Source organism: Suillus subalutaceus (assembly GCF_016647625.1).
Source record: "Suillus subalutaceus strain FC151 chromosome Unknown DFJ58scaffold_120, whole genome shotgun sequence".
Lineage (NCBI taxonomy): Eukaryota > Fungi > Basidiomycota > Agaricomycetes > Boletales > Suillaceae > Suillus > Suillus subalutaceus.
In genome coordinates, this window is record NW_024540369.1 from 42,371 (window position 1) to 55,752 (window position 13,382).

The 13,382-nt window shown below is 47.2% G+C and overlaps 5 protein-coding genes across 5 annotated transcripts; 1 reads left to right on the forward strand and 4 right to left on the reverse strand.

Moving 5' to 3' along the window:
* Positions 1–201: 201 nt before the first annotated feature.
* On the forward strand, positions 202–2,637 carry DFJ58DRAFT_718062 (glycoside hydrolase family 13 protein; the record flags this gene model as incomplete). Its single annotated transcript, XM_041384429.1, has 17 exons — positions 202–243; positions 296–430; positions 490–519; positions 570–698; positions 764–859; positions 909–981; positions 1,041–1,210; positions 1,257–1,319; positions 1,370–1,438; positions 1,500–1,567; positions 1,617–1,659; positions 1,706–1,848; positions 1,904–1,907; positions 2,036–2,097; positions 2,148–2,354; positions 2,408–2,450; positions 2,506–2,637. The coding sequence occupies 17 exons, from the start codon at positions 202–204 to the stop codon at positions 2,635–2,637; spliced, it is 1,509 nt and encodes a 502-aa protein (XP_041239719.1).
* A 46-nt stretch (positions 2,638–2,683) lies between these two features.
* On the reverse strand, positions 2,684–5,483 carry DFJ58DRAFT_66556 (uncharacterized protein). Its single transcript, XM_041382512.1, has 18 exons — positions 5,288–5,483; positions 5,148–5,228; positions 5,040–5,099; positions 4,956–4,993; positions 4,764–4,905; positions 4,644–4,714; positions 4,541–4,595; positions 4,381–4,492; positions 4,279–4,321; positions 3,989–4,206; positions 3,891–3,938; positions 3,793–3,841; positions 3,640–3,736; positions 3,511–3,576; positions 3,336–3,457; positions 3,208–3,285; positions 3,090–3,159; positions 2,684–3,036 (listed from the first exon to the last, which is right to left on the reverse strand). Exons 1-18 carry the CDS (start codon positions 5,349–5,351, stop codon positions 2,723–2,725), a joined length of 1,728 nt encoding a protein of 575 aa, XP_041239720.1. The 5' UTR covers positions 5,352–5,483; the 3' UTR covers positions 2,684–2,722.
* A 3,518-nt stretch (positions 5,484–9,001) lies between these two features.
* On the reverse strand, positions 9,002–9,784 carry DFJ58DRAFT_807074 (uncharacterized protein). Its single transcript, XM_041391217.1, has 5 exons — positions 9,655–9,784; positions 9,543–9,595; positions 9,479–9,492; positions 9,179–9,353; positions 9,002–9,122 (listed from the first exon to the last, which is right to left on the reverse strand). The coding sequence occupies exons 1-5, from the start codon at positions 9,726–9,728 to the stop codon at positions 9,052–9,054; spliced, it is 387 nt and encodes a 128-aa protein (XP_041239721.1). The 5' UTR covers positions 9,729–9,784; the 3' UTR covers positions 9,002–9,051.
* Positions 9,785–9,903: 119 nt separating this feature from the next.
* On the reverse strand, positions 9,904–11,466 carry DFJ58DRAFT_807076 (Endonuclease/exonuclease/phosphatase). The gene has a single exon (XM_041391218.1). It carries the CDS (start codon positions 11,196–11,198, stop codon positions 10,158–10,160), a length of 1,041 nt encoding a protein of 346 aa, XP_041239722.1. The 5' UTR covers positions 11,199–11,466; the 3' UTR covers positions 9,904–10,157.
* Positions 11,467–11,477: 11 nt separating this feature from the next.
* Positions 11,478–13,372, reverse strand: DFJ58DRAFT_807079 (protein disulfide isomerase). The gene is made up of 10 exons (XM_041391219.1): positions 13,185–13,372; positions 13,118–13,132; positions 13,047–13,059; positions 12,864–12,996; positions 12,739–12,814; positions 12,510–12,688; positions 12,428–12,456; positions 12,158–12,370; positions 11,918–12,108; positions 11,478–11,849 (listed from the first exon to the last, which is right to left on the reverse strand). Exons 1-10 carry the CDS (start codon positions 13,310–13,312, stop codon positions 11,693–11,695), a joined length of 1,134 nt encoding a protein of 377 aa, XP_041239723.1. The 5' UTR covers positions 13,313–13,372; the 3' UTR covers positions 11,478–11,692.
* Positions 13,373–13,382: the final 10 nt, after the last annotated feature.

The following is a 13,382-nucleotide window of genomic DNA, read 5'->3' on the forward strand; positions in this document are numbered from 1 at the left end:
ACATTTATAGGCCTCGGAAGATGCCGGTGCCACTGACAAACAAAAACTCGGGCAAAGTTAGCGCCTGAGTTGGTGCAGCAGGACGGACCGTCAATTGATGTCATGAACTCTGTGTGCTTTTCGATGAGCTTCATCTACCGCCAGCTCAGGTATTGGTTGGATTGCCTGCTACTCAAATGGGTGCCTCCATCTCTCCCAGCAATGCAACTTGGGCCTGACGGAAGCTCTCAGAATCCTACGATGGTGAGTTGTCAGTTGCAATTTGTATGCCGAAATTCAAAATGGATCCTTAAAGGTACAATTTTTCACATGGGATGCCCGGCACCCAGACATGAGCTGGTGGAAACATCTTGCGAAAGAAGCCCCGCAGTTGGCCGCACTGGGGTTCACGCAGATCTGGCTCCCTCCGCCGAACAAAGCAATGGAACAGGTGAGAGTCAGCAGTTCTGATGATATGTTCACAATCCCATTGTACTGTGATTACTGTAGACGGGCCGCGGATATGATGCTTATGACTTGGTACGATGTTCCGTAACGCTTGTTCCAACACTATACAGACGTTCGTGTAGTGGGATCTTGGCGAATTCGACCAGAAAGGCTCCGTTGCTACGAGGTGGGGAACAAAGGAAGACCTTTTGAGAGCTTGTGATACTGCAAGGCAATGCGATATGAACGTTATCATTGATGCAGTTCTCAATGTAAGGATATTGACTACACGTCACGAGTCTGCGCTCACGCTCAGTCGTGCACCACAATACATAAGCATAAACTCGGTGCAGACAGAAAGGAGGCCTTTCGTGCTGTACGCGTCGATCCATTAAATCGCTTACGGGATATTGAGAACGAGAGACCAGTCAATGTACGATTCCCCTTCCCTGCTCTGGAGACCTTTTTAATATCATCCGCAGGGCTGGACTGCATTTGATTTTCCTGGACGGCTTGGGAAGGTGATTCAATACATTGTAATTTCGTCAGCTGGAGGTAAACATATAAGCCAGTATAGTAGCATGCGGTGGAATTTCAATCATTTTACGGGTCAGTCCGTGTTGGACCTTCTTTACTTTTTATGGCTGAAATCATCCAAGGGTTGGACTGGGATGATCTCACGCAAACCGATGGTGTATTTCGCATTTCTTCAGAAAGACACCAAGGTTGGTCAAGGTGGGTGGACACTGAGAATGGGAACTATGATTATCTCCTAGGCATCGACGTTCGTCGTGGCTTTTCGTTGAAGTGCTCGTTCTAATTCTCTATAGATTGACCACCGTCACCCTGAAGTGCGAGGTGATCTATTTTCGTGGGGCTCGTGGATCCTTGACGTACGTCTTGTCTCCATCATCTCTTACATGATTTTTTGAAATCGTTCTAGACCACAGGTGCTTGCGGGTTTAGACTGGATGCCATCAAACACATGGACCGCAAGTTCCTTCTTGAATTTGTAAGGGGCAGTTTTATCTTTATTTAATTGACCTGGTGACAGAGCCGCTTTACTATCGAAGATCAAAAGAACTCGGAACCACCCAGGCAAGAAGCGATTGTTTGCTGTATCAGAGTACTGGTCAGGGAAGTAGGTCCATCCTAGATTCTGTGATCTACAGGCCCCTGAGCGAGAGCAGCTTGCGATTTATAATCCCATATATTCGGGCGTTCCATGGCCAGGTGTGCATCTCCTATGACATCACTGACGCGGGGCTAATGGCAACAGACCTCCTTTTTCGACGTTCCACTACACCAGAACTTTCATAGAGCAAGCAAAGAAGGTGCTTCATACGACTTGAGGACCATTTTTGAAGGTTCTCTGGTAAAATTGAGGCCAGGAGATGCTGTCACTTTTGTTGACAATCACGAGTGAGTGTTGGCACTAGATATCTACAGTTCCATGAGTAACTGTTTCTTTTAATAGCACGGTAAGTAAGCGTTTGATAACTGCACATGATTTGGCCAATGATTGTTCCAGCAAGTCGGCCAGTCTCTGGAGAGCTGGGTAAGCCGTTCGCACTTCTTTGTTTGGGGGCTTCCGAGCAATTTCAATTAGGTGGACACCAACTTCAAAGCTCAAGCGTACGCTCTCATCCTACTGCGAAGTCACGGATATCCGTATGTGCCAACTCGCTAAATCACCGGCCCTAACACGAATGTCATGGCAGATGTGTTTTCTATGGTGACCTGTATCCCAATGATGAGTGCTTTGACGAGGGCACCTCCCGCACCCTGAAACAGTTACTCCTTGCACGGAAATCGTTCGCATATGGACCTATGGTAGATTACTTTGAGCGCAGAAATTGTATTGGATTCGTACGCATGGGTGATTCCGATCATGCTGGGTGTGTAGTTGTGCTCAGTAATAACCCGATGTGAGTCTCTTCGTGTTTTTTGCACATGCTCATATGTTAATCACTTCCTCAAGGATGGACCCAACTACGTCCAAAGTTCGAATGAACGTTGGCCCAGTACGTATCCATTACAAATTGCAACTATAATCTACTCATTTCCCGTATTCTCCAGCACCAAGGGGCAACGTTTCACAGCTTGTTTGATGACACCCGAACTGTCGCAATTGACCATGACGGTTGGGGAGCATTTCCCTCTTCAGAGGACTGTGTCGAGGTCTGGATCAAAACTGGAGAACATCGATAGCCAATAGTTCCAAGAGACACTAGTACTGCTTATGTGCAAATAAATATTGGACATAAAATACAATATCGTGATGGTGGTTCCCCTTTTATTTAGCAAATGTAATGACAGACTCTTCTGACTGTGTTTCGAGATGCGAAGGTGATCCAAAGTCACTACCCTGCTGCACTCTACTGCGTTCCTGAAGCTCGATATACGAATGTGATCTTAAAGCACTACTCCGGATACTACTGCTTTCATGCCCGAAATAGTTGTCTGGGATATCTTTCTCTAGACGGGGTTGTCTAGGTCCATATTCAAGTTGTGGTATTGTAGTGAAAGTCGTGCTATCTCTCCGTTCTGTGGTATTCCGAGGAGGTTTCACGCCGTCAAATAAAGCAGCAGTTTCTTCCAGAGTGCGACCTGAAGAAAAAATCCAGAGCCGCTCCACAAACCACAAAAACAATGAAAGTCACCTTTCGTCTCAATAACGAACACCATCACAAACACTAACTCCAGAACGAGCCATCCACAGTAAACAAGGTACTTTTCGAGATATTTGTCAACCAGAAACTTGAACGAGATACGACTCACATATTTCCAACCTATGGCATCGAGTGCCCACGGATTGACGAACGTGTTAAAAGTGTTGAAAAGATATGAAGAAAAGCTCTGTGCATGATATTAGACGGTGTTCAGAGACGAGTCACGAAAGTTCCAACCTTGATTGCAAGTCCCCTGGCGCGAATATTGTAAGGTAGAATCTCGAGTGTGTACGAAACAATTATCGGCGTGTATGCAAAGTCATAAAAGAAGAAGAACATAAAAATGAGCGGTACAGTAGCTGTTCATACTTGATCAACAATCACACCAAGTACAACAAGGTTTCGCACTTGCCTTTCGCAGCTACAGTACTCCCGGTCTCTTTGAAAAGAGCGGTGGTAGTTGTCCACATAGAAAAGACTGCCCAGACGATACAATAAGCGATGTTCTCGAATCAGCATGGCGTCACAGAATAGTACTGACCGATCAACATTCCAATATTCGAAATCAGGAACAACTTCCTTCTGCCCAACTTGTCCACAAGCATTGTGCCCAATAGAGCACTAGCGAGATTAAAAATCTACATATGCAAGATAAGCATCAACTCCGGCAGCTTCTAAAAAACCATGGATGAACCTGTAAACCGCCGTTAATTGCTGCTTTTGTCTGAGTCGTGGTTATGCCACTGTTAAACTTTTAGCCAATGTGCCACCGTGCCGACCTTGAGAACATACATGCCGTCTAAAACGATGTTGATGTAATACGAGACGAGACCATTACCGCTGAAAGGAGCATCAATTCCCGTACTAAACTAGAACGAGGTTAGCCAAACCTCCACTGCGAGAATACTGCCAGCGATATAATGATAAACATGCGCCGCCTGTTACCAGGAGTTGCGAAGCACGTCAGATAAGACGGACTGGAGGCAATCTCTCGTTCGAGGTTCAGAGCATGTCGGATTTGAGCCATCTCGAATGCTACTAAATGATGGTCACATTCGTTTGTCCCATTAGCATGGTACTGAGCGAGGACACGCGCAGCTCGCGATTCCTATAAGAATAATGATGAAAAGCTCGACCGATAAATTCTAATTGATCGGGAAAATTCCTCTTGAATGCTCACCAGACCTTTAGCCGCTAGGAATCGAGGGCTCTCCGGAATGAACCTAAACACAATCAAAAGTGCTAAGTCACTCTGAGCAATTCAGGAGTCAACAATGCCGACCATATCAACATCATTTGCAGGATAGGAACAGCAGCTTGGAGAAATACAGGGACTCTCCATGACCATTGCGATGTCCCTGCTTGATCATAGGCAACCAGGCAGATCCAAGACGCTGCAATACATGTCAGAAGTTAAATCTATGTCACTGAATGCTACACACAGATAATGCTGCCAAGATACCACATCGAATTGTATAGAGAGGTCAATTTTCCGCGCTTAACTGGGATTAGAGAACTGATAATGGACGAGGTGATTGGACACACATGCGTTGGATAACTAAGTTCGCTGATAAGCAAGGGTGCGGCATTGATGGAGAAAGCTATGCCTAGTCCGACTACAAGATAGGGATAAGCATCCAGTCATTCCGTGAATGGGAGTCTTACTGAGCACACGAGCGCCAATGAATACTTGCACGGTGGTGCATAAGGCTTGCGTGAGGACACCAGCTAGCGCGAAGGTTGCCCCGATAAACATAGATGCTCGTCGTCCTAGCAAGTCAGACACATAAGGGGAGAACGGAATCCCCTAAAGCGAAAGTGAGCTGAGAGTAATTTAAACGATCTGCTACAGCTTACGCTGAGGGCGCCAATTCCATGGGCAGAATTTATGAGGCCTAACAGCTGTGAATAGAGGGTTACAACAATGCTAGGACTGCCCACCTAAGGTTTTCCCCTGCGGATTATGGAAGTACTCTTGCCATCCGGGCAAAATCTGCAGACCTAAGGTAGTTTGAGTCGACCATATGATGGTGAATGCTCACGACTGACCGTTTAGTATAGACGAATCAAGGCCATTCAGTACTGATGATAGCAGTGGTAATATCAGATAGATATTTAAAACCAGCAGGCCTGGGTGCCGACATTGTCAAGAAATCAGTTTATTTTTATGCGCTTAGCCAAGCTCATACCACGATTCTTCCACCACGACTCTTGATGAATGAAGTCTGCAATCGTGTATTCCGGGACTGCCATCGAGGTGAAGATGTTAAGTTGACGAGTGGTTGGGAGGAAAGGAACGAGAAGTTGAAGGTGATTAATTCTTGGGGTATCGTGATATACTGTGCTATGTGCTTGCCATCACTTTCAGATGATCAAGCACAAGGGTCGCCTCGAAGCCTTGATTGTAATCGCGCCATACATACTTTGGTAAACAGAGATGAAATTTCGCAGTTCGGCACATTTCTTCCCGAAGTAAAGACGTGGTGAGAACGAAGGCGGCGGGTAGGCGGTGGCTCAACTATTGACGCATTATGCCTTCAAACCTTAGATGCAAGGCCATGACAACCCGCAGCAAAACCGCGATGAGTCCCAGGCCCGACCAGTCTGTATTTGGCACGGCTTCTCGCAGTAGGCAATATTGGTTTGACCCTGTTCCCCTACGTTCTTGTTGTAAGTGTTTAATTAGTACTGCTGTGCTCACTCACTCTCTTTTCGTAGACTCTTTTACAGTACTCATTATGTAAGTTCAAGCCCAGCGATCGAACAGCTAGACAGCCTCGTCAGTCCAGACTGAGCGGATAGTATTACCATGGTCCCAGACTGTGATCACAAACGTTTTTACCTAGATTCGTTAACCTGGTCCTGCAATGAAATATATCTACTGTAGGTCAGGCCCACAGAAGCGGCACTGCGGCACTTCCACGACAAGACTCGTGCTGATTTTCTGTTGGTTACTAATGGACACGGTTAGGGAGATATCTCAATTCCCCTTTCCTGCCGCGATGATAGTCGCTGGACCTATAATGTTCTAGCCTTAGTAGGAGCCGGTACCCGCTATTGTCGATTAACTCACAGTGAATTTCCCATGTACTACTTCACAGATTTTTATCATAAAACCATTATACATGTAAGAAGTATACATTTGTTAAGTGGTCAGAACTCACTGTCTATGTAATTGTAAACTGCAGTGGATAATTTGTGTCAATATGTTTACCAACTGCTGTGAAAAACGTTGGAGTGGTGATCGTACAGCGGCTGTGAAAATTTGCATTATAACCGTGCCCCGGACCCTGGACCCTTATCCCTAGTACTTACTTGCAATGGCAATATTAATTTGTCGCTGACCTGACAGCTATTCTCAGATACTCATCAATGGACTGGTGAACAGATGATAATTAGAAAGATTTGTATATCGCCTTCAAAACAACTCCCGACTCTCGGCAACGCCCGATCTAAGCGCTAGCCCAGTCACGATGGTGCCTTGCCTAATACCCACTCGTTGTGCTCTCCGCCTTCCTGGCCACGCGGTGAACAGCTTCTTCCATCGCACACAAATACTCCAGTGCAGCCGCGTATTCGGCTGCTGTTGATCTGCACGGACCCTGAGTCACTAGGAGAACTGAACATCCAAGCATTCGTTAACAACCTGCCAAGCCTGAATCGCTCTTCGCATCTTGCTGCTCGTACAGAAAGCTCCGGTCCGATTGCTCTTTGTCCTTTCAGAGAATGATAGACTTGCAATAGAGAGATATACTAAGGTGTGATCGAGATTTTCAATGAGTTGGTTGCATTCAAAATACAAACTGGGATCCGGAGAACTGGAAGTAGTTGTCAGTGTCTGTTCCCGAGCAGCGCAGCTGATCAAGGGTGCTTTCCCGGGTGGAGATTATCCTGAAGCAACCTCGGGCAGCTCGGCCGCCGGGAGTCAAATCGCTATCACAATAAGATACATACACTCAGGCTGGTCATCCTTTCAAGCCGTTTCTGATATGCTTCTGATTGCTTCAGGCTGCTCCAGGTCAATCCCTCGGCTCTCCTCGGTGCTTCGGGTCGGTGATATCGTGTTTGAATTCCGCGATAATCTCGAGAGCATTGACTTCAGCGTTTCGCGTGTCAATAAGCTCAACAATAATATGGAATTTGTAACGTGTGTTTTTACCTGGCTCTCTATCAATTTATAATTTGACATCTGAGCATTGCACAGAATTCAATCGGTATAAGTGTATGCACGCCGTAGATGCGATGCAAGCTTTTTGGACAAAGAACACTACAAGACCGTCGCGTTTCACTACCGTGCAGAGCAAAGTGACTACCTACGCAGGTGTCTAGTAATGAGTCGCGACCGACGGCTTGGATGGCCACTCCCCACACCCGACTGATCATACCGGGGTAACATATTTTCTCAGCTGGCATTACACGTATCCTTTCCCTTGTGGGTCTATCTTGGACTTCGTGATCAAGAGCCATTTATTCATGCTTCCAACGATCAAGTGTCATGATGTCGCTCGTATCGTGTTCGCATACATAAAGTATCGTGCTATCCTTGTTCACATTTCGACTCATCCCTGCATACGACCACTCACGTATACGATCATTCGTAGGAGTTCTTGGGGCACACCGAAATATTTATCCGACAGTTCCTAGCTGGGCGGCTGCAATGCACCCCGCGCAATATAATGAACCTATGCTATGCTCAAGGCCGTACTGCGATCAACCGGATACAAGGTAAAACGTCAAGTTTGCTGGCTAACCTACATACTAAACATAGATCTGTGCAGCGAGGATATGCCGGAGCATGCCACCCTATGTCACCACGTGGATATCAACGCCATACTCCGTTTATTTAATGGGCGCAATCACCAAGATCTTGCCGTTCCCTTCCGTGAAACACCGAGGTTGGGAATTTCATTTCAATACAGACGTGTTTGTTCAAGGTGCATGGTTTCATCAGTGGAGTTGACTTGAATTAATCAAAGTGCGCAGTTTCGTAGGTTGAATTTATTCAAGTTAAATCATATTTGAACCGCTACCGCTTGCCCTATGGTCCCAAGATCTATCTTGAGCTTGTATCCCTTATCAACAACAGCTTGCTGAGTTGTATCACCGTGTCACTCTCCCATTGTCTACGAGAATTTCTCGCGATTTAATCAGCTCTAACTTGAAAGCTTCCGACATCCGTGATCCATTGCGATGCGAACGCCGAGTACCTGTACCTGACCCGCAACATCGCAGCGCTCCTCCCAATTCCGTAATTGGACTCCGCAAGTAAACGACCCTTGTAATGCCAAAATATAGATTATTCGGACCTTAGGAAACTTTGCACTGTACAACAGCCACTCCCAGGTATCCAAAGGTAAAATGTCAGCCGGAATATCTGTGACAAAAGAAGGCGCAATTCAATCAAAGTTGTGAGTAATGAGCAAGTAAGCTCAGTCGCATGAGGGAATGTAAACGTCAATCGGATAAAACTCCCATACTCCTAAAAGCAGAAAGCTTAATGTACGTTATAGATGTCGCAGATAAATGATTAGCAAAAGAAAAGCTGTGAATGTCTCTGAAGTCCATCGACTGGTATCGGTCATTCTGATGTCAGAGAAAAACTAGAAAAGCAAGGCAGCAACAGCAGCAACAGCAGCACCAGCAATGCCGGCAGCGCCAACGCGGATGACATTGGCGGAGGCAGCACCAGAGCTTGTGGAAGATGAAGCGGTAGTGGTTCCAGTGCTCGTGGAAGTACTGCGGAACGGATGTGACATCAGATCACGTTGCAACTTGACAACAAGTTTAACTCACGTAGGAGTACTTCCACCAGCTGCAGTACCAGTGGTACCAGAAGTGCCAGTGGTAGCAGGAGTGCCAGTGGCAGGAGTGGTAGCAGTACCACTCGGTGCGGCAGCACTAGTTGCGCCAGTCGGACCCGATGAAACTGGAACACAAAAGCGAAAACAAAACATCAGTGGGGTAATAGATTGTTACACGTAATAAGAGACGTACTCGACGTAGTGTTAGTGCATGAAGTTGAAGCTACGCCAAGGTTGAAACCTAAGCAACCGATCAACAAGGTCAACTGAAACACGTACATCCGGGGTTTACAGTGAAAGGCGCCGACTGTGCAGTCAAACCAGTGCTGTCACGAAGGGTGAGACCAAGAGATGTCCCGGACGCGATGTTGCAGATCCAGGTCACCGAGGTGCTATTTTGCTGTCCCAAATTCTCAAGAGCAACACCATTGGGACTCGCACCAGGTAGGATGCTGAAATAGCTTTGAGTAAAATGTTAGGCGTATACGAAACGAAGTTATTACCTCTGTGTAAAAGGAAATAAAATAAAATTCGCCGAGGGTCAATGACTGACAACCATGTTACTAGGGTATTACTGACCAAGTAGTAGGGAGCTAAAACGCGGTCAGACACGGACGGAAGACTGCATGTTCGAAGAACTCACCAGTTCCACCGGACCACGCGAGGAGGGTGGGCTGGCACTCAACAACATTGGCACTGTTGCGAGGAAGCAATGAGGCCTCGACAACTCAAGGTACACGTGTAAAATTACTTACGGAGTGTTGATTGTGAACTGGGCGAGAGTACCGGCTACGAAGAGTAAGAGAGAGACAACAGAGTACTTCATCATGAACTTGTCGTTGAGCTGAACGAGGACAACAACGGGGGAAGGAAGTTGATCAAACTGCGTGGAAAAAAAAGTTGTAGGTTCTTTATTTATTCGCCCGACTCTATTTAATTATTACGTATTACTAGCTTCCAAACACACCACGCCAGCGAACGTTAGTACTGTATTGGAATAGTAACTATGTACTAAGTGCTCCTTGCCATAGCCATGCATATATAAGCTTCAACCAAATTTCTGTCTCGAGTCTCTCTGCATGGCTAGAATCAGTTTCGAATTTTTGTTCAACACTCGACGTTCGTTGAATCGTTGTTCGGGATACCGTTGATAGCGTAAAAATACATCAGATACTGGGTGCTACTACGTCCGCACTGTACGTTAGTGTTTTCATTGCACCCCGTCAATTCTCACCAGCTCCGATCTTTCGTTATCTCCTCAATCTTCACGCACGACGTGCACGCGTGTTACCAGCCCATAGTGGTCGCTCACCCATTTATCCCTCCCAATCGCTTCACCAATCCCTATCCTCTCTGGCTCATCCACAATGAAGCCCTCTTGTCCGGTGGTGAGCACCTTGTCTAACCTTCCGGGCGGTAATCGTCCCCGAGGCTGGTATCCCCAGGTAAAGCCTTCATCATCGTTATCATCACCTTCCCAGGCGTCATACAGCCCGGCTGCCTCCACAATCGTCTCGTCAGTGGGACTGATAGCATTCATATCCCCTGCTACAATTCCCCCGAAGATTCCCCTCCCACGCAATGCAGCTGCGATAAGTTGCAATTGCCTGGGGCGTGCCTCGGTTCCTTGTGGCATTGATTCAAGATGCGTGTTTGCAACGCGTAGCGTAACGATGCCTCCTGATAGATGAGGTTCGTCTTCGTGAGCCGGGACGCTCAGTTTAATATCAACGAATAGAGCATTGCGTTCCATATTAGAATTGCTGAATTCGATGGTCGAGACATTGACCACGGGAATTGTGCGGGAGACTAGCGTGACATTTCCGTACTTTGCTTGGTCTGGCCACTTGTCCACGCTAGTGGGAACAACTATGAAACACCGTCGTACCCATTCGGCATTGAGGATCTGCGTGAAAACTGACTCGTGTACCTCCTGCAACAGGATGCAGCATGGTTCAGGCCGTTCACTGACGGTCCTGCAGTCAAGAACGTGTTGTTGGATGTAGGAGAGGGCAGTAAGAAGCCGCTTCTTCTTATCAGGAGCCGTGAAGTCGATGTTCCATGTCACGAGGCGGAAGACAGATGGTAGGGGCTCCCTGACGCCTCTGGCGCAGTTGGAAGTCTGTGCCCAACGCTTTTTGCGAGATGAATAACGCACTGCGCGGAGTGGTATTTGGGCATCTGGCTCATGCCGCAATGTCGGACGCACTCTCACTGGCAGGGGAGGAGCTTCGTCTGGCTCCGTTTCATAGAAGTCGGAGGGCGGGGAAGGTATAAACGATTCATCAATATCAGACATCGTTGAAAGATGGATGGATAGTTGATCAAGTCTTGATCAAGATATCGATGAGCGACCGAGTGCGTAGGGGATGTCGAATGCTCCACTGGTCAGCAGCTTTCAGTTTCAGGATAAGTTTCAGGCAATAAGTAGTCGCGCAGTCCATGATGATCGGTTGTAAATCAGTCCTCGAGGCTCCTCGAGGCCTTCCATTTTTCGATGTTATTGCAACGTGCCCTTCAGAAATTGAAACCGAGTCCTGTTTTAGTCTTTCGCCAGCGTCTACAAATTTCGATAGGTGCTAAGTTGGTGCTAAGGTTCCCTATTTATCTTCACTATTGATTGCGTGGTAGAGGAAATCACCGAAACAAGCCCACGATGACATGTCCCGCTTGGAACTGACGGGCATGAAGCTCGGATTAATAGATAGCACCGACATAACATGCAGATTAACAATATATATATGTGTGGGTCCTTCACTATCATGCGTGCATAAATCAGATAAGCGTGCGACATCAAAGCTCAGCCGTGACTCTGCCGATGACGCTCTCAACCTTCTCCTGTGCCTCCTCTAACTTTTGGGCCACAAATGAACCCAAGACGTTGGCCTTCATCTTGATCTCATCGAGCTTGGCAGGGGACATCGTGCGCTTGCTGAGGATAGAAGCGAGGCTGATAAAGAGATATATCGGTTCATGATCAGTTGGACGCCCACAGATGCCCACTGCCCAGTAACTTACCGCTTAGACTCCTTCTCAATATAGGATTCCTGGTCGTTTACAACTTTCTCCATTACACGGATATAGTATTTTGCCGTCTCGCCGAACGATTCGGAGAGCGTCAAAGCTTCCTTATAAACATAGTCACGAGCGTCACCAGCAGCACCCAGGAACTTCTGGGCAAGGGTATCAAGTTCCGCAATACGGCCAGCCTGCACTGTTTCAGGAAGGGGTTTGGTTACCGGTTGACACGTGACCCACCTCGTCATTGAGACCACCGCCAACGGCGCGCTGAGTTCCGCAGCGTTCGTTGAGGAAAGCAATGAATGCTTGTTCGGTGCGAGGCCCTTCATAGGCCTCAACTTCCTTTCCGCCACGAGGGAAGAACTTGATGGTAGGGTAAGATGACACTCCGTAGCGACCAGCAATCTCCTTGTTCGGTTGTGCGTCCGCGTCAATGTTGGCAACAACACACTGCAAGAAGTATGCTGATTAGTTGAAACAGAAAGTATATCATCGGGCAGCACGCACGTTGCTCTCTGGTTTGAAGTCAATCGCAACTTGTGTGCAAGCATTAGGGAAATTGTCCGAGAAAATAAATACTGACGCCTACCTTGTTCATAGATTGGCTTGAGGCTCTTGCAATGCCCGCACCATGGCGCGGTAAATGTGACAATAACGTCTTTTGTCTCGTCCAAGGCAATATCATCAAAGTTGTGGACATCAAGGATCAAGGTTTCAGGGGGCGGTGGGGGCTTGATGTTCGATTTCACACCAGACTTCGCAGTGATGCTGAAAGAATACATTAGCACGGGGAAGGCACATAAATTTGGTGAGCGCACAAGGAAGCAAGTGCGTCAAGGTCTCGGCCGCCTTCATAAGGCTCGACGTTGCCTTTCTCGTCAAACCACTTCAAAGCTGCAAACATTGAGTATGGTATTCGTAGAAATTTCATGTGGAAACTCACTGGGGTATCCAGTAACACCGTATTTTTGTCCCAAAGATTTACCGGCGCCATCAGCATCGACTTTGGCGACGGTAACTTTTCCCTTTGCATGCGCAAAGGCATCTCCAAGTTGCTCGTATGTAGGTGCGAGGTTCTAGAGTGAGTGTAAGTGTTTTGGGCTGGTGTTGTCACAGGGGCACATGCCTTGCAGTGACCACTATACCGCGAGGAGTTCATCAACTAGGGTTCACGTGAGAGTGTAGAACACAACGCACCACCAGGGGGCAAAACTGGGAGTGGAAGTTTAGGAAAAGAGTTTAGGAAATACCGCGGCAAGCTTACAATTCAACTAAACCAGGCTTCCCCTTGCCAATTTCGCTGTCAAAATTGTCCGGGGTGAGCTCAACAACGTTGGAGGCACTAACGCCAGCCAACAGTCCCGCGAAAAGAAGCGACAGCGACAGCTTCATGGTGGTTGAACAGTAGAAAAATACTTAGAGGCGACGTGGAGCGTTTGAAGTCAATAGATGCTATGCCTTA